The sequence below is a fragment of the Pogoniulus pusillus genome, chromosome 2 (genome assembly GCF_015220805.1).
Source record: "Pogoniulus pusillus isolate bPogPus1 chromosome 2, bPogPus1.pri, whole genome shotgun sequence".
Taxonomy (NCBI): domain Eukaryota; kingdom Metazoa; phylum Chordata; class Aves; order Piciformes; family Lybiidae; genus Pogoniulus; species Pogoniulus pusillus.
This window is the reverse complement of record NC_087265.1, coordinates 15,151,272-15,173,733: the sequence shown is the minus strand read 5'-3', so window position 1 is coordinate 15,173,733 and position 22,462 is coordinate 15,151,272. Positions and strand designations below refer to the sequence as shown.

Genomic DNA, 22,462 nt, shown 5'->3' with positions numbered 1-22,462 from the left:
CAACAGAGTAAAACACGACAGGATGAATAAGAAGCATCTACCCCTGGTGTCACCTTGAAGTTCTCAGCATGGTTTAAAAAGGAAAATCAAAAGTTGTGCTGAAAGTTGAACACACTCCAAATGGTGGTGGTGAAGGAGCAATGTGTATTCCCACCTCGTGGTGAGTAGCAACAGCCTTGCCAAATCATGAGGAATCTGTATGAAAAGTCAATGAAGTGGGGACCAGTTCCCATTGGGAGACTGTTGGGAACACCTGCTTAGCACCCCAGAGGGAGCAGCAGCAAGAAAACACTCAGATCTAAACTGGCAGTTTCCCCTACTCTTAAATAATATATCTATGGGAGGGAGATATCTGTGACTTGTACACAGCAACCCACTGAGCCACTGCTGCCATGGGGTGTGGACACCACCAAGAGATGCACTATCATCCCAGGACAGCCACACCTCCAGGCATGCTTGACTGCTCAATTTGACTCGACCCAATGATATCAAGAGGAGAAAAGACACTAACAGATTTTGACTCAGACACACCACTTAATCCTTTTTTCCCCATCAGTAAGCTCTCTTGCTTTCCCTTTCTAGGAGGCATTATGTAAATTGAGAGTCCCCTGAAGTGATATTTGCAACTGCAGGATCATACAAGAAAGGGCACAATGCTCCTTTGCCAATACAACCCCCTGCCCCTACTATTCTTTTACGAATAATGCTATACTCATGGTAAGTACTAAAAATATGTACTCTGCCATTCAAGCAGTTAATGCTCCTAAATGCCACTTTGTTCAGGGGAAATAGTCTTTGTTAAACATGAAATTCACTGAGAACAAAGTTTATGTTTCAATCTGATTTACTGTATTTTATTTATATATATGTGTGTGTGCATTTATTTTTCCAACTGATTACATCAAATAATCTCTCTTCAAAACACCATGAAGCCAAAGAGAGGATCCAGGGAGACCTAATAGAAGCCTTCCAGTACCTGAAGGGGGTCTACAAGGGTGTTGGAAAGGGACTGTTTACAAAGGGCTGCAGCAATAGGAGGAGAGGCAAAAATCAGAGAAGAATAGATTTAGGTAGGACATTAAGAGAAAGATCTTTACTGTGAGGGTAGTGGAACACTGGAACAAGTTGCCCAGTGAGGTAGCTGAGCCCCATTCTTGGAGATATTTAAGGTCAGGTTTGACAGGGCTCTGGGTAACCTCACCTAATTAATGGAGGATGTCCCTGCTCACTGCAGGGGAGTTGGACTAGATGACCTTTGGAAGTCTCTTCCAACCCAAACCATTCCATGATTCTGTGATGTTGATAACTTATTGACAATGTTGGGTATCATCAACTGCTGACTTCTATCTGAACTTTACAGCCACTTCCTGGGGCCAGCCCAGTGGAAAGGGTCACTGGGAAAAGAAAAAGCTTGTTTCACAGTGCTGCCAGAATATGTGGTGTGATCACTACAAATAAATTTGTTAGTCAATTTTAATTGAAGAAGCAATGTATCAATTAAGCAATAGGATGCAGAAACCCTTAGTTTTCCTGCACAGAGAGAAAAAAACATCCTCAGTGACCAAGGCTGACTTAGACAAACATTGCTCTAGGGCGCCTGACAGCAGTTAAAATTCATTTAAGTCATTGAACCACTGGATGTGTGCCTGCTGTTAAAAAAAAAAAGGTGTGATTTTCAGTGGCAATGAAACTGATCATCAGCAAGAGAGTGAGATTTAAAATCCATACAAGGATTCACTTTTTTATACTCTGAGCTTTATTTCTTTCTGCAGTGCTGAAAATCACACCAAACACCTGGCATGTTGTTTTATTCAGAAGTATTCTTCTTCTAAAGACAGAATTGGTTTCTGTTTCATAACCCTCCCTGTTAGTGTCATGAATTATTTGGGATTGGTAATGAAGTATGGATCACAGTGTCCAGAGTCCTTGGCAGAGGGTGTCTAGTCTGCACTGTTATTTGATTCTCAACTGCATTATTCTCACTGTACTAAAAAATACTCATTGTAGCTTCTAATATATACAGAGTCCCAAGTAATCTACTGAATATTCCTCCCATTTTCTGGTAGCTGCATTTATATTTGCTGTACAATTTCAGGCAAGTGCAGAACTCAGAGTCCTGCTGAAGTTAACATGTTCTGATGTCCTCCTAGAAACTTCAGGTACCAGGTGATACATCAACTAATTAATCTCCTTCTCACATAGTTCTCATCTTCCTCCATGATAACTTTGCTCATTGCCATAAATGACTGTTTCACTTGGGCACAATTTCAGTGCTTGGTCTGTAGCTTCTAGGGGAGTAGTGGTGATGCACAAAGCACATACAACGCTCAGGTGCTTCCTCAGCTTGAGGCATCAGTACAGTTTGACTGTGTGACCCATGACTAAAGCTCTGTTTAAGGAAGGAAGAACAGAGGGAGGTCTGTCCAGCACAGCTGAGAAGAAAATCTGCAGAATCATCATCATTACCATCCTGCAAACTTACATTTCTCACTATTCCCATCTGGCCTGATCCGAAGACCATTGGATTTTGGATTTGGACCAGTGTGCAGATGCCTTTGTCTGTCCAAATCCTGCACAGAATAAAAGTCTGGCTTTCTTTATTGCCTGAGGATTTAGTGTTAGGAGGAAGTTCATCCCAAACCCTTTCTCCATGTGGCTGTTTCGAGAGTTCCCAATACACAAGGGCTCAGCCTTGACCCCACATCCTCCTGTTTCTACTGCAGGATCATCTGGCTTTCCATCACTGTAGCTCTAATAAGTAATTCACAGGAGCAAGTCACTGAGTAGCTGAAGTGCAATGTTTAAAGAGAGGATCTCCTCTCTGCTTTGATAGCCAGCTATTAACTAATCGACGTGGCAGCACTGGGAAGGTTGTAGGTGGTTCTGTAACCCATCATGCCAAAATGTGAAGAGCTGATAATTTTTATTTCATTATGCTCTTGTTCTGCATAGTCTTCAATATTGTCAGAGTGCTGTATGAACTTTAACCAATTAATGAAACATGAACTGCTTATTAGGTGACCCAAAAGGTCTCTCCCCTACAATCTGTGAATAACAAATCAAAATCAACACGCTGCTGCTAAATGCATATGCATGAAATCTTTTAAGACATCATGGCTAAAACAGCTTATAATAGAACTCACAGCATTCTTGAGAAAGCAAAACAGGAAGGGAAAAGGAGCCAGCAAAAATAAAACACTCCTGCAAAACACTGCCTAGGCAAGTTAGCATCAGCTAAATGATCAATAGGTCACTATTATGTATGATATTTACATCTGATCTGCATTACTGCGTTGCTGTGCTGAAATGCCCAACAAGGCTCCTATCAGGTAGCACTTCCTTCATTAAAATCTGCCTTCATATAAAATTCGCCTTGATTTATAAGTTTGCATTCAGTGCCGTACATTTAAATGTATCATTGCCAAATTTTCTGCTGTGTTCACCTGCTGGCTGGAGAGCAGAAATATTTCAAGATGAAAACAAACTAAAGATGGTTGCAGAAGGCTTATTATTATCAAAGAATGCAAAACAATAGACTTACGCATATGCTCAGCCTTCTGCTGCCGTCATGTCACTATGCATTATCATTTTCTGTTACTGAAAAGTAGGTCTACACACCATGTATTTCCTTAATCATGGATTTATTAACTCTTTCACACACACACACCCCTACAGTGATCCTTTTGCTTTCATTGTGTAAAAATCTCAGGGGCAGTTTTCCTGGTATATCTGCTGAACAGAAGATTCAGATTAGAATGTAGGAGTTCAGCTGTTTTCACTTCCTTTCATACATACACATTTAAAATTCAGATAGGGCCATACCCAAGCTTAGTTTAATCCTCTCTATTCCAAAAGGTGAATTTTACTTCTTGTCATTTGTATGCTAATTGTGTAGCATCACAATAAACCTACACATGGTCCTTGAAGGCATGAAAAAGTCCCTCCTGAACCTTAGAAAACTCTGCCAGTTATTCCTAAGCATAATGCTGGCTAGTAAGAAGTTCTGTAACTCATTACACTGCAGAGAGCACACAGACTCTTCCTCTTACTGAAATAATGCTATATTCTGCAATAGAACACTGAGAAGCAACAAATCTGTAGTGTTAAAGATCTTTTCAGGTAAGAGTTTAAGAAAGGAGGGACAATAGCGAAGATGAGCATAAGGAAATATTCAACAGGAATAGAGAAAAGAGGCTTCACTCGATAAACACATTTTGTCCTTTCTGTAAAACTCTTTGCCTCATTCACCATGTTGAAAGAGTATGACTTGGAGCTCTTAGCAAGTAGCCCTTTGCTCCTGAACATTTTGTTTTGGTCTGTCCAATGACTGCAGATTTATTCACTTGAACTCTTTCACTTCCTAACATTCTATAAATAAGGCCCATCTGGTCTATCTCTTCTTGTGTCCAAGTCCCTTCTCCTCCTGGTCCAACCCATACAGTCCCAGTTAGCTAATGCCTGCCTTTAAATAAACTAGACTTTTCAAATTTGATCTACTGCCTAGTCTCTTTATGTCCCTCAAAGAAGACTCTAACAGCTGCTCACCATTACTACACACAAGATCAAGTACTCAGAGATGGATCTATCAAAGAGGTCAACTCCCTCCTGATACAACATAAACTAATCTGCTGCTATTTTAAACTTTGCTTAGCTTTGTTATTACTTCTACTCCACTGCACCACTCAGCAAAAACATGCTGCATTTCATCATCCACTTACCCAACTGATCAAGGTTGTTCATGAATAATTCACCCTGCTAGATTTTAACTACCTTCCCTATCCTAGCATCACCTGAAAACATATGATAGCACAATGTAAAATATGTTAGTGCAATGCCGACCCTGTAACTGCCTGCTTTTGGCCACACCAATAAATTTGCCTCTTCTTCATTGTCTGCTATGTAAGAAATGTGAGGTGCTCTTGCTCATCTCTACCTTCCTGCAAGCTTTTCTTATCTGGGACTTGCTGTTGACTTTGCCACAACTACACACATAACTGAAAAAAAACCTACTGTCATAGTTTGAATCTTCCACAATCAGGCCTTAGTTCTTTACCTGTCTTAATAATTTATCACCTTACCCATATATGCAGAGTGTGCAGAATAATACATGCTGTGAAACTTGGTTAAAAGCTTCTGAAATTCCCAATATGTCTGCTGTTGCCCTCCTATCTAGATCAATATTTATTTAATTTAAAAAGGAATCCAATTTGCTTGATGTGATTTACTTTCCCCAAATCCATGCTGACTCACATTATGATGCTGCACCCTTATTAAACTGTATGGAACTGTAGCCTTATGCTGCTAGGAGATGTATTTTCGAGACTGAATATAAGGACAGCAGGATCCTCTGAGAGGCTGCAACACCCAACACAAGGAATTTAGTACATGTTTATTGCCAAACCTGGCAGTCTGTTGCTTTCCAGCTCAAACTGTTTTGTTTTAAAAGATCAAAACAACATTAACTCTTTTCAAATTATTAGATTCAAGCTCTTATTTCTGATGTGTATTAACCTTGCAAATCATGGCTACATATCAGGAATCATCCTATGCCCAGCATTATAAAATCCTTATGTAGAAACAGTCCCAAACACTCAGGGATTTTAGACAGTTCCATCACTTGGCTTACTGTTGGGCCTCAATCAGAAGCCAGACCAGATCAGCAGAAACAATCAGAATGCCAACAGTGCCACAGAATGCCAACAGTGCATAGCTATACAAAGGAACAAGCAGCTCAAGCAGCTGAAGAGTTTCCTTCTGTTTTGTGTTCATGTCCCAAATAATGCTCCATACTGCCCAAGTGACCTGAGGCAGGCTCCTCCTCCAGTGGAGACATAAAGCCCCTTTCCCCATCCCATCACTGCGTTTTTTACACTATCTGGAGACCGAAGTTCAAACACCACAATGTACTACTGTTTCAGCATATGTCTCACACACCCTTAGTCCTATCTGCTCAGGCAATGGGTTGTGTTCTCTTGAAGACAATCATTCCAACAGAACGTGCCACTTCAATGCTCATCTTCTCCTAACGCTTCAGCCCCCAGTTCTGCTGCTATCATTGAATGCTGCATGGCTCCCTGAAGTAAATTCTGTCCAGTACTGATAGAGGTGGTCAATCCCTCTCTGCTTTCTCATGCTCTCTGATTTGGCAGTTCCCAAAGCATTTCCAGAATCTCATCCTACCAATAAGCATTTTTCCAGCTACATGGCTAACAAAGTTTCCATTTTTATTTTTTCCTCCCTTTCACTTCCTCTTACCATGCACTAACAATACACTGAACTGAGCTCTCACTGATTTCTTAAGTGAACAATTTGTATATATACAATAGTTAGAATGGAGTATCTTGCTACGCACCTGCCATGCTGCCATTTGTGAGGAGTGTGAAAAAGAACAAAATCCCACTGCAGCAATGGGACTTCCTAACCTCTTTGTGACAGTATGGCTAAATGTCCCCTTAGTCCCATATGTGATGCCAACAGTTGGGCACAGAAACACAAATCTATCTGTTTTCAACCATGGCATAAATACAGAATTAAGCAGTTGTGATATTTCTTATCAAGTACCCTACCTTGAACTCCATAGGGGTGTACTTCTCATTCTTGGGGGTTGTGTTGCCCTTGTAATGGAGATGGTTGGGAGTGGTCGGGTGTATAACGGTTGACTCCTGGGACTGCCTCTGACAGCGCTGGCAGTACACGTAAATCACAAACGTTAAGAGGCTAGAGCCAAAGAAACAGGAGACCCCGGTGGCAATCAGATGGATGAGACTAAAACCTGCAAGGGAAATGACAAGAGGTGCTATTTTTAAAGAACATCCTTTCCCCCTCTCATGACAAGACCACAGGTGCAAATCAGAGTTATGACATCTCGGGATCAACATTAATAAGCTGTTGAAGCCGAAGTCTTACGTTCTAACATAAACTGACATAATCTCCCCGCAAATCAGTCTCCCCACTGCAGCACTGCCTTGTGCAGCTTAACAGGTTCATGCTTTGTCTTCTCAAAGCTCCCTTCCCTGTCTCTCCTCTCTCCCCTCTATTGAGATTGAAACCAAACATTATGTTAAGCTGACAGCTAAAGAAATGAGCCATACAAACAATGCACATAAATGGATTCCAAGGCATGTGCATGTCATGGAAATAAGGGGATAAAAATCCTCAGTGCTTCTCTGAGAGGGAAGGAAGGGAGGGGAAAGCCCTTTTTGTTGGCTGCCAAAGTGCAGACTGTGTGTGGGGTAGGGGAGATACACATTCCTCCCCCGTGTAATCCAAGTGTGCTCAACATTCTTGCTTATCCACGGGGCAGCATTGCTTTGGTCATGTCTGTATAACCTCTGAGGTGTATTTGTACTGCTAAAAATGAAATAGGGGTGTTCAGGTGAAGGGGAAAGGTAAGGTGGACAAAGGAAATGGGGGGGAACTGCTTGAAAAACACTTGTTTGCTGGCTTTCTGCACAAACTACAAGAATAAGAAGCGAGCTGCAGGCAGGTGCTAGCAGGGTATCTACAGTGCAAATATTTCAACCAGAAAAGCTCTTGGACTATAAAAGTCTCCTGCAGAGATCTCTCCGCGTGGGATTGCAGCAGCACCCTCCAAGCACAGCACTGACCTCTGGAAGCAGCTGTAGTCATGCATCCCACATGCTGGGAGGTATCTAACTCGCAACTCCAGTTCATTGGGGGCAAGACAAAGTCAAACAATACTCCTTATTCCTCCCTCGCCTCTGGGAGTCTCAAACTCCAGGGTAAAAACAGCCACCAACAGATCTCCAGTGACAACAGAACAAACAGTGGCGACCTTTACAGCCACCAAATAATGAATCAACCAGAGGCAGCCTTGAGTGGCAAAACTTCATGACCCTGTTGTCTTTTGCTATATGCAGGGGGGAAATGTACAGAAAAAGAATCAGTGATGAAGACTGAATGCTACTGCCTTTCCTCTGTTTTTGCTTTGCCATCTTTCATACACCAATGACAGGGGCATTAGTGCCTAGGGGGTGGGACCTCTGCTGACCTCCCAGACAGCTGTTCTGGAGGCCAGCCACATCAGCCTGGTAGAATTTCTCTAATACTGGAGAAACCAATTCATTTAGACAGGCTGCTCAGCTGCCTCGCCTGTGCACAAGGAAATGCAAGGGACTGCTGGGAGAGTGGCTTTAAATGAGGTTCATTCTTAGTCTGATCACGGTGTGCATTTTTTTGGTACCATCTTACATTTTAACTGATATGCTTTCCAAACAGAGAATTATATCCATTAGTCTGTGACTCTCTTCTAATCTTTAGTTTAAAAAATACCCTCCTGAGTTTAAAAAGAACAAAACTGATAGAGTTCTACAGCAAAGTAATGCACTTCAATCATAATTACAGTGAGGAACATGCAGGATTTATCAGACTGATGAGCTACATCTATTTTTTAAGCCACACTATAAAATTCTATTGCAAGATTACCACTTCCTATTATGTTCTGGATGATGGTCCCAAAAAAACAGCAGAAACATGATCATTTCCTACTAAATGTTACAAGACTTTTCCATAAAAGACATTCCCTTTCTAAAAATCTGCCTGTTTTACATCACTCACGAGAGCTAAAACACAGAATATGCAACTGTGCTCAGAAAAAGCCACATGACACTGCCACATTCTCCTGCCCAGCTTTGCTTATATTGCGGGGAATGTTTCATTTCATTGCTGTGTTTGCAAGTCACTAAGGTAGGAAATCCTTTCTACAGCATAATGTTCTCTTACGTTTCACTCTCACAATTTAAAGACTCATCTGATCTTTCAGGAGACTTTTAGCCATATCTTAGGGATAAAATAAATCATTCTTTTTCTTTTTCCCTCCCCCCCCAGCATGTGGCTCCCTAGGGGAGAAGCTTGCTGGTTCATCACTTTAAAAATACAGATTCTCTGAGATGCACCAACAGAATTTCTATCGATTGGCTTCTTTGCCAAATATTGTAGAACACTAAGTAATACTATTAGCTATGGTAAAACGTAGATTGCAACAGCAAACTGAATGGAGGCGGTAAAGGAAGGAAATGTGGACACAGTGCACAACAGGAGAGTACAAGCTGGAGCAAGAAGCTGTGAAACTGAACCAGATAGGTTGCAGCCTCTGAGGGAGGAGTGAGGCAGAAAGCCATCTGTTACATTGCAGGTGCTGAAATCTTAATTCCATTGATTGCCCCACGGTCACAAACCAAGGACAGGTTTCTGTGCCACAGGTGGCATGCCTTTTTTGCCATAAGCTCCACAGGGAGAAGAGGTTTTGGCAGTCTGTAGATCACCTGGATTTCAGGAAAGCAAGGATCTTATGCTAGCAGGAACTGACATGGTCATTAGCGTGGCAGTAGCATTTTAAAATGTTGAAAGAACCTGCCACTTTCCTCAGTCTGAACTTCTATCATAGAGGCAGTGGAAAAGTGACACTAATGACAGGATCTTTCCCGGTATTGGACACTGGAATGGGCTGCCCGGGGAGGTGGTGGAGTCGCCGTCCCTGGGGCTGTTCAAGGCAAGGTTGGACGTGGCACTTGGTGCCATGGTCTAGCCTTGAGCTCTGTGGTAAAGGGTTGGACTTGATGATCTGTGAGGTCTCTTCCAACCCTGATGATACTGTGATAACTTCTGTGAGAGGTCAGGACTTGAATGAAAGCAAGTGCTTGGAAGACAAGTATAAACTCCTGACTCATGCTGTATCAGCAAGGGATCTAAGAGAGCATTCTCACTGAAATCTTACAGGTTATTTAAAAACACCTGCCTCCAAACAGATGGAGGCTTACAGGGGTGAAATGAAGAGTGTCCCTTTCTTTTTCCTGAACCATTTACCCTGTGGCTGGAGAGGGACAAGTGATGTTTATCCTGGTAATTAATGACCCTCAGTGGCCAATCCAAACCCCAAAATAAATAAAAATCTTGGAACTGACAAATGGACATGCAATACATTCCTGCAGTCTCACTCAGACAGCAAGACTCCAGTGGAATTAAGGCTATCAGTGGGATATGAGCTGCGTAGATTAATGGTTTAGTTGATACTGTGCAGGGAGAAAAGAAGCCAGGTTAAGATAAAAATAAGATATATAGGTAGTGGTATCCTACCTCCACAGTTCGTGCTCTCATCAATGCTGGAGGCTGGCAGGATCACTAAACAAAGAAAAGAAGATTGGAGAAAGTTGTCATTTTGCCATCACTTTACTTCCTTAAGTAATGAAACCCCCTGTGCTCCAGACACGAGAAGGTGTTCACGTGTTCTGCAGCAGGCTGAGAGACTCTCTAAATTGAATCATAAACTCATAGTGTGAAACATGTGCAAAAAAAACCTCTCCAAAGACCTGACAATTCCAGTGCTGTTACCTGATCACTGTTCAGCTTCTTCAATTTAGGGGAAAGAAGTTAGCTGAGATTAAAAAAAAAGAAGAGAGAGAGAAGAATGCCACTGCCAAGAGATTTCAGATTTTTAAGTCAGGGCACTGTAATCCAGAAAAGACCCTGTGGAAAAGTGTTATTCGGTCTCGACCCACATCAAATACTTCTCTGAGAGATTCAATTTCCACAAAACACAGGGTGGAAGATGTTGATGACCATCTGCTCATCAACAGTGTCACTATGTTAGACCATAGATTAATCTTCCCACTTCATACACCAACATTGCCCATCTGCCTCACCTTATTTCTTTGTTCTTTTGGGATGCTTCTTTTGATACCTGTGCTCGAGGACCTTCTGTTGCCCATATCCATACTGAGAACAGAGGCAATTTTTATAGCTCATCCTGAGATGAACTAAGTATGGTTAAAAGCTTCAGTTTAGGTGAAGCACTACTAGTTATTTATTACAGATCTGGGCAATTACGTTGCAAAGAAACGCTAAGCTGCCTTGAAGGAATGGCAGTTAGCCTGTGCCTGCCACAAGGGAGTCTGTAACATGTTTATTTCTTTGCCTGTTTTTCTAGAAGCATCCAAATCCAATTTGTAGTAGAGAAAATCTCAGCTTGGCTTGACAGTCTGTGCACGAGCCACTCTCCTGAGGTGTCCCACCCTCTCCCTCCTTGATGACACTGTACGTACCAGGAATTTCATTATAGAGGCAATCTTGGTACTGTGTGCTGTTTCCAACGCACTGGGAAGAGTCTGGGTTGTGTACCTCACAGTAACGGCTGCGGTACTGTATGCCCTCTTCGTTACACAGGCTCCACTCTGACCACTCTGACCAGCCACCTGAAACCCAAGATCAGGAAAACAATGTCACCAAGAAGGAAAAAGATCCCTTGTAGATATCATTTTTTTCCCCACGTTGAAGGATGTCGAGATCCTGGCCTGGGTCTTTCTTGCACATCTAATTCAAGGGTCTGGAGTGGATCTAATTTTCTCAGTTCATGCATCATGCCCTCCTTGTCAAATTGTATTTCTTTAATATGCCTAGTGGAGCATTGCACAGCATGGAGTTGTCTTAAAAGTGCCTACCTCAGTGTTCTGTTTAAAGACATACAAGGAGCTGGATGGGGCAACCCAGGGACACCTCAACCAGCCAGCACAAGTTAGACAATCTATGAGACTTTTACTGAGGTTCCTAAGGTCAGGAGTCAGCCTGCACTGGATCAGAGACACACAAAGTTACTTCAAAACTAGCACAGATCTAACCCTTGTCCTTTGAGCTGCATCAATGCTCATTTGCTTGTCTGTGTAAGAAAAAGGAATGACTGTCTCTTCAACAACTGTATGGATTGGTGTTCCGTGACTCCCTTTGCTTGTCTTGTAAGCTTTCACATTGAATAACCAAGCTCCTGCTTTTTCAATTACTGTAAAAGGATCAGATGTTAACAAGATTTTGTCTGTCTGGCACCAGAATGCCAGAGCATGAGCTAGACAACAGGTGAAGAAAAAGGTGATGCATTGCAGTTGAAGGGTGGGATGCCTTTTTTGCTCGCTCAACAGCCACTTACTGAACGGACAGAAAAGGATCTAATTGATGGTATTGCTGGGTTAGTTTTTTAATATTTTGCACATGTGCTTGCTCCCACCACCACCACCCCCCAGGCTCACTGGAGAAGGGACAAGAACGAATCTTATGATGAGTGGCTGAGGGAACTAGGATTGTTTAGTCTGGAGATGAGGTTGAGGGAAGACCTCATTGCTCCGTACAACTCCCTAGAGGGAGGTTGTAGTGAGGTGAAGATCAGTCTCTTCTCCCTAGTATCAGGTGACAGAATGAGAGGAAATGGCCTGAAATTATGCCAGAGGAGGTTTAGATTGGATATTAAGAAAAATGTGTTTACAGCAAGAGTGGTCAGGCATTGGAATAGGTTGCCCAGGGAGGTGGTGGAGTCACTGTCTCTGGAGGTGTTCAAGAAATGTGTGGACATGGAGCTTTGGTACATGGTTTAATGGCCACAGTGGTCTTAGGTTGATGGTTGGGCTCAATGATCTTAAAGGTCTTTTCCAACCATAACAATTCTGTGATTCTATGACTGGCTACCTTCACACGGGTGTGTGTTGCAAAGGGCCTCCTCGGTGTGCAGACCAATGCAGATATCCTCTCCACTAGACGGTGCTGGATTGGTGCAAGTTCGCGTGCGCTGGTAGTGTCCTCCTCCGCAGGTGGCTGAGCAGTGAGACCACGGAGTCCAGCAAGACCATGAGCCTTTCACTGAAGGACATTGGAAAGCAAGGGGAGACAGGTAGATGCTGTTGGTTACTCTCATTATGACAAAGCTGGAGAGCCCCAATATTTCACCTTCCAGATACACCTTTGCCCAGACTAGCTAGCAGTTTCTTACACCCCAGGACATTTGGGTGTGACAACAAGAAATTCATAACGAGAAAGGGTATAAGTGTGCTGTACTCTGCAGATACAGAATGAAGTCTCTGCACAAAAAGACTTTGCATCATAAAGTGCCAAAATAGAAACTATTCTTTAAGGGTAGTCACTGAAATGATTCTATCTTTATTCTAGCCTGCCCTTATTCTATTCCTTTTTATAGAAGAGTGTTGTTATTATAGTGTTTCCTGATGCTTCACTTACAGCAGCAGCAAATTTACTTGGCAAAAAAAAAAAAGTGCTGTACAACCTAAGTGGAACTTATATGGCACCTTTCTATGGGGTCCTCAAGTCTTCTGGTTCCACCCTTCGGGAAACAGAAACTCAGAGACTACTTATTGTCCCCATTAATCGCAGAGGAATTGGACTAGGCAACCTTTAAAGGTCCCCTCCAGCTCAAACCATTCAATGATCTGAGCGCAGTCCCATAACAAGGTAATAACAAAACTGGGAAAGGACTAAAGATCCCTGACTTCCACCCTCCCCCTTGTCAGCTACTAGACTGCCTGATTTTCAGGTTCACATGCCATTAATTCAGAAGATAATAACCTGATGACTTAGTGCAAGATAAACCCAGGATTTGTCTATATACATTGAGTGAGACAGGGAAGGAGGGAGACACAGAAAAATAGTGATCATGCACTGAAAACAGATTGTAAAACATCATAGTGTCCAAGGGGAGAAAACAGCACAGAAGAAAGGCACAGACATTAGTGAAAAGCCACTGAGAGCTTCCAAAATAGTACTAATAGCTGCCTTTATAGCACTAGAGTTATTTTCATTTTATAGGCCATAGAGTGCAATGTTTGACACTCCTGCTACACTCTTGCTGCACATTCTGATCACATCTGCATTGAAATTTTATCTTTGTATTGGATTTTAGAATCATAATAATACTACTATAATATAGCACTTTCAAGTGTTGGCCACAAACTGTATTGCCAGAGGTAGGTAATTGCTAGAACTGCAGAGGCAAGGTAATTTGTGTAAGACCATTTAAATTTAGTTTAGTTATTACAGAGCAAGGAGAAGGACAAGTGAGAGTGAATACAGTAGTCAATGGTCTATTATTACTATTCTGGACCAGGAGTGCAACATAAACATGAGGACAAACTCGAAAACCAGGAAACCAGGCAAGAATACTCCCTGCTGGCTGTGCAGGAAATGGTAACTGATGCCAAGAGTAGATGCCCATCGCAAGAACAATACGTAAGCAGGAGAGGGGGAAGAAACAAGTGTTCACAAGAAAGAACTGCCACATCAAGCATCTCTACACAGTGTTAAGCCACATTTATTAAGCCTGTCTCCTTATCAAGGTGCAGATGCACCACGATGCTCTCCAATGGATGGGGCATCAAACCTTCTTGAAGCAAAAATTTGCTAGGCAAGCCACCATACTGCTTCCTCTAGAGGATGTGGCTGTGTTACCCACTATGCTGAGGTGAAGGATAAGTTATAGCACTAAAGATCACATACATGAGTCATTAACAATAGCATTAAAAAAAAATAAGGAAAAATCCCCCAAATTAAAAAGAGAAAAAAAGAAGGGAAGAAAGAAGGGAAGAAAGAAGGGAAGAAAGAAGGGAAGAAAGAAGGGAAGAAAGAAGGGAAGAAAGAAGGGAAGAAAGAAGGGAAGAAAGAAGGGAAGAAAGAAGGGAAGAAAGAAGGGAAGAAAGGAAGGAAGGAAGGAAGGAAGGAAGGAAGGAAGGAAGGAAGGAAGGAAGGAAGGAAGGAAGGAAGGAAGGAAGGAAAGAAAGAAAGAAAGAAAGAAAGAAAGAAAGAAAGAAAGAAGAGAAGAGAAAAAAGAAAAGAAAAGAAAAGAAAAGAAAAGAAAAGAAAAGAAAAGAAAAGAAAAGAAAAGAAAAGAAAAGAAAAGAAAAGAAAAGAAAAGAAAAGAAAAGAAAAGGAAAAGGAAAAGGAAAAGGAAAAGGAAAAGGAAAAGGAAAAGGAAAAGGAAAAGGAAAAGGAAAAGGAAAAGGAAAAGGAAAAGGAAAAGGAAAAGGAAAAGGAAAAGGAAAAGGAAAAGGAAAAGGAAAAGGAAAAGGAAAAGGAAAAGGAAAAGGAAAAGGAAAAGGAAAAGGAAAAGGAAAAGGAAAAGGAAAAGGAAAAGGAAAAGGAAAAGGAAAAGGAAAAGGAAAAGGAAAAGGAAAAGGAAAAGGAAAAGGAAAAGGAAAAGGAAAAGGAAAAGGAAAAGGAAAAGGAAAAGGAAAAGGAAAAGGAAAAGGAAAAGGAAAAGGAAAAGGAAAGGAAAGGAAAGGAAAGGAAAGGAAAGGAAAGGAAAGGAAAGGAAAGGAAAGGAAAGGAAAGGAAAGGAAAGGAAAGGAAAGGAAAGGAAAGAAAAGAAAAGAAAAGAAAAGAAAAGAAAAGAAAAGAAAAGAAAAGAAAAGAAAAGAAAAGAAAAGAAAAGAAAAGAAAAGAAAAGAAAAGAAAAGAAAAGAAAAGAAAAGAAAAGAAAAGAAAAGAAAAGAAAAGAAAAGACAAGAAAAGAAAGAGAGAGGGCAGCTTGTAAATATTGTTGTGGACTTTTTGGTTCATTTGGGTTTTTTCCTTTTTTTCTTTTGGTGGCTCTACCATTAAGCTGGGGAAAAACCCCTCTGAATTTCATGCAGGAAGATGATCATGGTTACCTGGGCAGGGATGTGGATTGCAGTCTTGGTACTCTGTTGCTGATCCCACACAGGGCAAGCCACCATTTTTAGGTTCAGGGTTTGTGCATGTTCTCTTCCTGATCCTGAAGCCCAACTCACAGTCCCTGGAACAGGAAGACCAGGCGCCCCAGAAGGACCAGCCCCCATTGATAATCCGTGCAGAGGTCTTACCAGTCTTGAGGAGGTCATCGACAAGAGCTTCAAGAAAAACAAACAAGACACCACGAGATCACAAATTAATCGCTTATTGAGTCTTTACAAAGGGCTTCCATTCATAAACAAAAGCAGGATTTAAGTGCCCTGAGAAGGGGTTTCTGTTGAAAGACCTTAGCAAGAGTTTTGTTCCACAGGGTTACAGCTAACCTAAACACACAAACTGAGTCTACTAATAACCTTGATAAACGACCTTTCTGTGCAGCAAATTGTGGTAGTTGAGGCTGTGCCCTCAGGACACTGCTTTGCATCACAGCAGTACTGAGGCAATAACCCCAGAGGCAGTGCACAAGGGGACCTCCAAAGAGAAAGATGAGTTAAGATACAGCGTCCTGTAAAATGGCTCTTCTCTACATCTCATTACTTGCCAGTTCTCTTTGGGCCAGCCTGACAAGAGCAAGAACAGATCTATACACTGCCACAAGCACAGGACTCAACAGCTGTATTGATCTAAGTCTCTCCATCCCTGTCATTCCGCAACAGCACAGGTCATACATATTGAGACTTGGGCAGACATGGGCAGATTCCACCACCAAATCCAGGCTTGCCCTACAGTCCCCCAGAGCCGACAAGACGTACAGTCAGTATCACACACTGCTGAGCCATCATTGGGGCAGAATCGACTCTCGGTTTTCTTCCTGCCGAACTGCAGCTCGTGGGGATCGGGCAGCTGGGCACGACAGGTGTAGCGGAAGCGCTGCTCCTGGCGGGCGCCGCTCTGCGTGATGTTGACAGGCATCCACGGGGTCCAGGGGGTATTCCTGCGCACCTCTGGGCAGCTCTCCGGGTTACAGGTTTTATATTCCTGCCAAGAAGGAAAGCCACTCTCTCCTTATTAAACAGTAGCAGCCCAAGTGACAGAGGCTTGCTCACACTACACAAAATAAAGGAGTACCCTCGTGTGAGAAATACATAGAATCATATGTTTCGTCTGATCAATTTGTGGCAAGGGGTCACAGACAAGGAGGAAGGGGGGTTTGAATGAAACTGCATTCCTGCTTGCACCACTGTATAGGGTGAACACTCTAGGGGAGCGTAACCTTGAACCTGACCCTAGGGGTCTTGGCCCCTCCCCAGGGGTGGGCCACACTCCAGGTGATGGTTAGCCCACTCCCCCCGCTTCCTGTCCTATAAAACAGAGGAGCTTCCTGCTCCTAGCTCTCTTTTCTTCGCTCCCTCTGGACACACACACACCCACACTGCATACCAGCACACCACGTGGCAGCCACGAGGCAGAGACACCATCATATTGCTCAGGTAGTATCCATCCCTTTTTGTATTTTGCTGTTTTCCCTTCCTTATCCTTTGTAAACTTCCCTACCTCCAATACCTTTTCTAAGTTATTGTTAAACTTTTCCTTTTTAACTTCCAAATCGAGTGAGATTGATTTATTTGGGTGTGCTTACCTCTCTCTATATGTATATCTTTGGGAAAAGGAGGGGGAAGAGGGGAGGGCACTCTATAAATTCTATAAATTGTCATTGGGTCTATTAAATTTATTAGAGTCTCTGGGAACTTGCATTTGAACCCAAGACAACCACCATCGCAATAAGCTTAAGAGTAATTAGATTGACAAAGGAGGGAGGCATGTGGAAGAGATAGCCTTTTGCATATTTAAATGGAAATGCATTCCTCCTGGTGCCACCTTTTCTGTATGAGCAAATAGAAGAACCAGGACTTTGAAGTTCATGAGGAAGATGCTTAAGCAAGACCCCTTACTTCATCAAAGGTTACCAGAGGGACCACCGGATAAAAGGAGACCTGTGTGGAAGAGACATCTCACATTCCTAAAAACTGATAAAGAAAACCCAACCTTTTCTTAGAACTTAGTAATGAATATGTAATAGAATAGGGTATAAAAAGAGAAAACTGAAGGCAAAGGGTGTGCGTTGGGGTAGATCAGAGTCTCCCCTCGTACCCGGGCCTGTACATTGCTTGATTCCTATTAAAGCCTTAACTTGCATGAACTCCAGTTTATGCCTGTTATTTATGACACTCGGGATCTAAACCAACTTCCATCTGCTTTATCTGACCTCACAGACACAAGCCAGTGCCTCTATGTCTGCAGTGGCAACGGTGGCACAGAGCTCCAGATGGACCTCCAGGGTGAACTCTGCTTGCTGTTTTTATGTCTCCCTCAGGTTTGTCTTCTTTTGTTGACTCAAAGCCATAAGGACAGGAGAATAATTTAGGCAACAGATAAAAGTAACAGTCAACAAGTTTTCTGCTGTGACCTTGAGATGCTGCTTGTGGGTCAGCATAGAGGAGCCACATGAGGACAAAATGTCAGTGAGGTTTATTACTCAATAAGTTTATTGGTTTATTTTTAATGTGCATGTCTTTTTACAGCTATTTTTGTTTGGCTGGCTTTTTAAACTCTAATGAGCACTATAAACTGTTCTCCATCCTCACTGTAGAGCATCCACTGAATATAGAGAACACTCTGGCTGGATAAGAATGGGGTGACTTGGGGTCTTTGGGAGGAATGGGAGGATTTGAGGCCCCTAGTGGAAGGAATCCTGTTGACAAACGTTGCATTCTTGTTTTAACATAAATTAATGGGTCTTTTTCTGGCAGAGGTAAAGAAATGCAACACTTCAGGACTTCATGCTTCTGGAGTAAATGCCAAACAGCTTATGAACAGAGAGCTTCCAGATCAGATCTGCTCACACTGAAAAAAACCTCCACAAAACTGATTCAAACAGCTGCATGAAACAGCTGCCAGAATAGGAAAGGAAAAATGAAGAGGGGAAATGGCTAGCCATTGATTCATTGATGGACTCATGGGTCACCTAGGTGTGACCTGCTGTTTACTCAAGTATGACAATAAGACTCCTTTCTGAGGTGGGTCAGGTCTCCTTGACTCAATAGGATTATCCTTGGGAGTGGGAGAGGAAAAAAAAAAGTATAGTGCTTTCATGTAGAGGGCTTGATATCTAAGCCTAAGGAAGTCCTCTGTACATCAGTCTGTCCCTACCTGAACACACCCAGAAACACATTCTCCCAGCAACTTCACTGGCTTCAAGAATATGCAACCTCTCTACTTCTCAGTTCTTTCCAGCATCCTCTCTAGCAAAAGCTGAGGACAGCATATTCTTCCAGCTTGAGAAATAAAACCAAGATGGAGAGAGGAGTTAACCACCAAGTTCCTAAAAGCTAGATGTCAATAGGTGCCCCTTACGCAATGTCAGTCAACAATACATACCACAGCACAGCCTGGACATGTATTTCCATTTTCACAGGATCTCTGCCTTGAATGAATTCCTCCACCACAGTTCACACTACATTTATTCCAAGGACCCCAGGAAGACCAAAAAATCGGTAGTGGACATGGACTGTTCTCATTACAGAATCTGCAAGTAGAAAGTTCATTGCTCAAAAAATCGTCACACCAGCATGCTAGAGGGACAAAATGGTATCACAGTATCACAGTATTATCAGGGTTGGAAGAGACCTCACAGATCATCAAGTCCAACCCTTTACCACAGAGCTCAAGGCTAGACCATGGCACCAACTGCCACGTCCAACCTTGCCTTGAACAGCCCCAGGGACAGCGACTCCACCACCTCCCCGGGCAGCCCATTCCACTGTCCAATGACTCTCTCAGTGAAGAACTTTCTCCTCACCTCGAGCCTAAATTTCCCCTGGCCTAGCTTGAGGCTGTGTCCTCTCGTTCTGGTGCTGGCCACCTGAGAGAAGCGAGCAACCTCCTCCTGGCCACAACCACCCCTCAGGTAGTTGTAGACAGCAACTACCTGGTGATGGGCATCAGACTGGACACTTGTCGTGGAGGGCCTGTAGGCCCGAAAAGAGGCTTATTTATGCCTTGCCTAGACATGTTTTTCCGCCAGGACCCTTGGTTGTAAACAGGTTGTGTAAGCCCCCCCCCCCCCCCCAGCTCATGTCTCCCTGGGGTAAGCCCATGTGATCCCCATATTTGGGAAAGTCCAGGCAAGAGCTTCTGCCTGTTATGGTAAGGTTTGGCTGACTGCCAACCTGATTGGTCTTTCTAGTGGCCAAGGGGACCATTAATCTCGGCCCACATTCAATAAATAGGAGTGGCACAGGTAAACAACGTGCTCTGACCCCCACATGCATGGTTCAGCTCAGACCCTCAGGCACAGACCTTGCTAGCTCAGCCCCTCAGACCCCCACGCTCGGACGCCATTGCATAGCTCAGATGCTCAGAGGCTCAGGCCCACATGCTCTGACCTATTCGCAGCTTACCTGCCTGCGTACCTTTCTTGCAGAGCTAACTTAAGCCTGCCTATATATATATAAGGAGCCTATAGTCTCCAGCCAACTGTGCACATTTGCACGCCACTGTGTTATCAGGACCAGATCCTGCATTGCCTGCATTTACCTACGGAGCACAGGCTGCACATCCTGCATGCCTGCTGCCTATCACTGCCTGGTAAGCACCGTTGCTGCTGAGATAGCCAGGAAACAGGCTCTGAATTGTCTGCACACACACACGGCCTGCTAGCCGCGTGAAGAACTGTGCCATAGACAGCACGGTATTCTCCTCCTACACCTGAGATCCTGCCAGCTCAGAATCCCTGGACAAAGCCTCCAGAAGAAGCCAGGAGCACCAAGGCAGAGAGTGCATCCCTCACCAGGAGAAAAAGTCAGAGACCACCATTTCCCCAGAATCTGGGAAGATTCATCTTTCCCCGCAAGCCGGGAGGATTCCAGCCTCAAGGTCCACGGGCAGAGATCCCCCGAAGTTTGGACACTGGCATCGGCTGACATAGCCCAGAGGGTGATTATTGATTAATAAGAGTTGTGAGTAAAAGCTTTAATACCTCTGTAATATAAGTTGCCTCTGCCATAGAGCAGAAAGAGTTTTCAGCCCGTTCTGCTGGGCAAATAGTGTGCAGACCCCAAATGGCATAAAGCCGCAGGGAAAACTCCTCTCTCTGTTTATAGTTTGAATGTTTGCTAGTAATTAATAAGTTATACTGTACATATTTTATCCTAGAATGTTTTCATAACCGTGTAACAAAGATTAATATACAGTGGTTGGGGGTGGCGAGACTCCAGAATATTGAGCTTAATAAACATACATTTTTATTTAATATTATCTCGCCCCAATTAATTTCTCCCCTCTGCCAAATAGGCGTAGGTGCTGAGAATCCCCCTCCGTGACAACACTGCGTTCTGGGTGCGTGCACAGAAAGCCAGAAGAAGGCTGACACAACAGTTGGACCAGCAAAATCTCTGCTGGCAGCAGAGAACTGTTCCCTATGTACAGAACAGAGAGTGGATTAAGCAGGCTGAGCTCAGTGAGGCAGTTGGAATAAACGGTCAAGATTAGGTTCTTCAAAACTTGTATGTGCTGAATTCACTAAAGACCTCATAAGCTGAAGCCGATGTGTCACAGAAAGAGTAGATGGTGAATATTTTCAGGAGATGACCAGTGGGAAATCAGCTCAACAGTGACCTGTTACCAATGGCAGATGTAGATAGTAGGCTGAAGATGAGCCAGCAGTGGGCCCAGGTAGCCAAGAGAGCCAATGGCATCCTGGTCTGCATCAGGAACAGTGTGGCCAGTAGGACGAGAGAGGTTATTCTTCCCCTGTACTCAGCACTGGTCAGGCCACACCCTGAGTACTGGTCCAGTTCTGGGCCCCTCAATTCAAGAGAGATGTTGCGGTGCTGGAACGTGTCCAGAGAAGACCAACAAGGCTGGTGAAGGGCCTGGAACACAAACCCTATGAGGAGAGGCTGAGGGAGCTGGGGTTGTTTAGCCTGGAGAAGAGGAGGCTCAGGAGATACCTCATTGCTGTCTACAACGACCTGAGTGACACTGTAGCCAGGTAGGGGGTGGTCTCTTCTGACAGGCAACCAGCAAAAGAACAAGGGGACACAGTCTCAAGTTGTGCCATGGAAAGTATAGGCTGGATGTTAGGAGGAAGTTCTTGACAGAGAGAGTGATTTCCCATTGGAATGGGCTGCCCAGGGAGGTGGTGGAGGCACCGTCCCTGGAGGTGCTCAAGAAAAGCCTGGATGAGGCACTCGGTGCCATGGTCTAGTTGACTGGCTAGGGCTGGGTGCTAGGTTGGCCTGGATGATCTTGGAGGTCTCTTCCAACCTGGTTGATTCTATGATTCTATGTTAAACAATTGACAATCAACTCTTCATGTGATCTTGGCCCTTACTGCTGCTTGGACCCTGAGAAACCAGTGTCGCAACACCAGCTGATCTAGATGCCGTATGCACCAAAGCGAGTCTAAATTAGCACTATTTCACATTCTCTCTTTTAAAGGCAACTTTAATTTTGTTTGGCTATTTAATAAACATTGTTCTCAAACTGAATCACATGGGACTAACAATGACTCAGCTGTAGTCTTTAAAACCCCAAAAAAGACCACTGTGAATGGCGACAAATCAAACCAAACATTACAATGGCCTGAATCAGAGGAGTTAAATTAATTCCCCTTTGTATTCTGAGAAATGCAGAGATATCTGCCTAAAGTAACTCCTCAAGGGACAAGCAACAACCTACTGACAAGCAAAGGTAGCCTTTAATGAAATGTCATATCTGGAAACCAAATGGGAATGCTTGAAAACATACGTTTAATGAGGGGCCAAATTTGAAGGAGTGTGGTAGTGCAGCTGGCTCTGTAGACTGAAAAAGTATTGTCTTTTAGTGGTTTTGCATCAAAATTTCCTTAATTTTGCTTAAGAGGTGAGGGGGGAACTTATGTTTTTCTGATGTCAAGCCCTGCGAAAGTTCAACCCCAAATCTGTGAATTAAGATCCATTTTGTTTGGAACTTCTTTTGGCGA

The 22,462-nt window shown here is 43.3% G+C and overlaps 1 protein-coding gene and 1 long non-coding RNA gene across 11 annotated transcripts in view; one reads left to right on the top strand and one right to left on the bottom strand.

Moving 5' to 3' along the window:
- Window positions 1-22,462, bottom strand: part of SEMA5B (semaphorin 5B) — a 324,525-nt gene that overhangs the window by 22,669 nt on the left and 279,394 nt on the right. For 8 of the 10 annotated variants that reach the window (XM_064157107.1, XM_064157117.1, XM_064157118.1 and 5 more), the window contains 7 exons: window positions 18,877-19,024; window positions 16,251-16,476; window positions 15,438-15,656; window positions 12,469-12,639; window positions 11,061-11,210; window positions 10,096-10,140; window positions 6,567-6,772 (listed from right to left, as the gene is read on the bottom strand). In XM_064157107.1, coding sequence (XP_064013177.1) covers window positions 6,567-6,772; window positions 10,096-10,140; window positions 11,061-11,210; window positions 12,469-12,639; window positions 15,438-15,656; window positions 16,251-16,476; window positions 18,877-19,024 — 1,165 coding nt within the window. Of the gene's footprint in view, window positions 1-3,650; window positions 3,730-6,566; window positions 6,773-10,095; window positions 10,141-11,060; window positions 11,211-12,468; window positions 12,640-12,707; window positions 13,982-15,437; window positions 15,657-16,250; window positions 16,477-18,876; window positions 19,025-22,462 lie in introns of those variants that run through there. The other 2 variants (XM_064157158.1, XM_064157167.1) reach the window with 2 other exon arrangements.
- On the top strand, window positions 16,853-19,054 carry LOC135182764 (uncharacterized). Its single transcript, XR_010305309.1, has 3 exons — window positions 16,853-16,928; window positions 17,712-17,812; window positions 18,914-19,054. It is a non-coding gene; the product is annotated as an uncharacterized LOC135182764 (long non-coding RNA).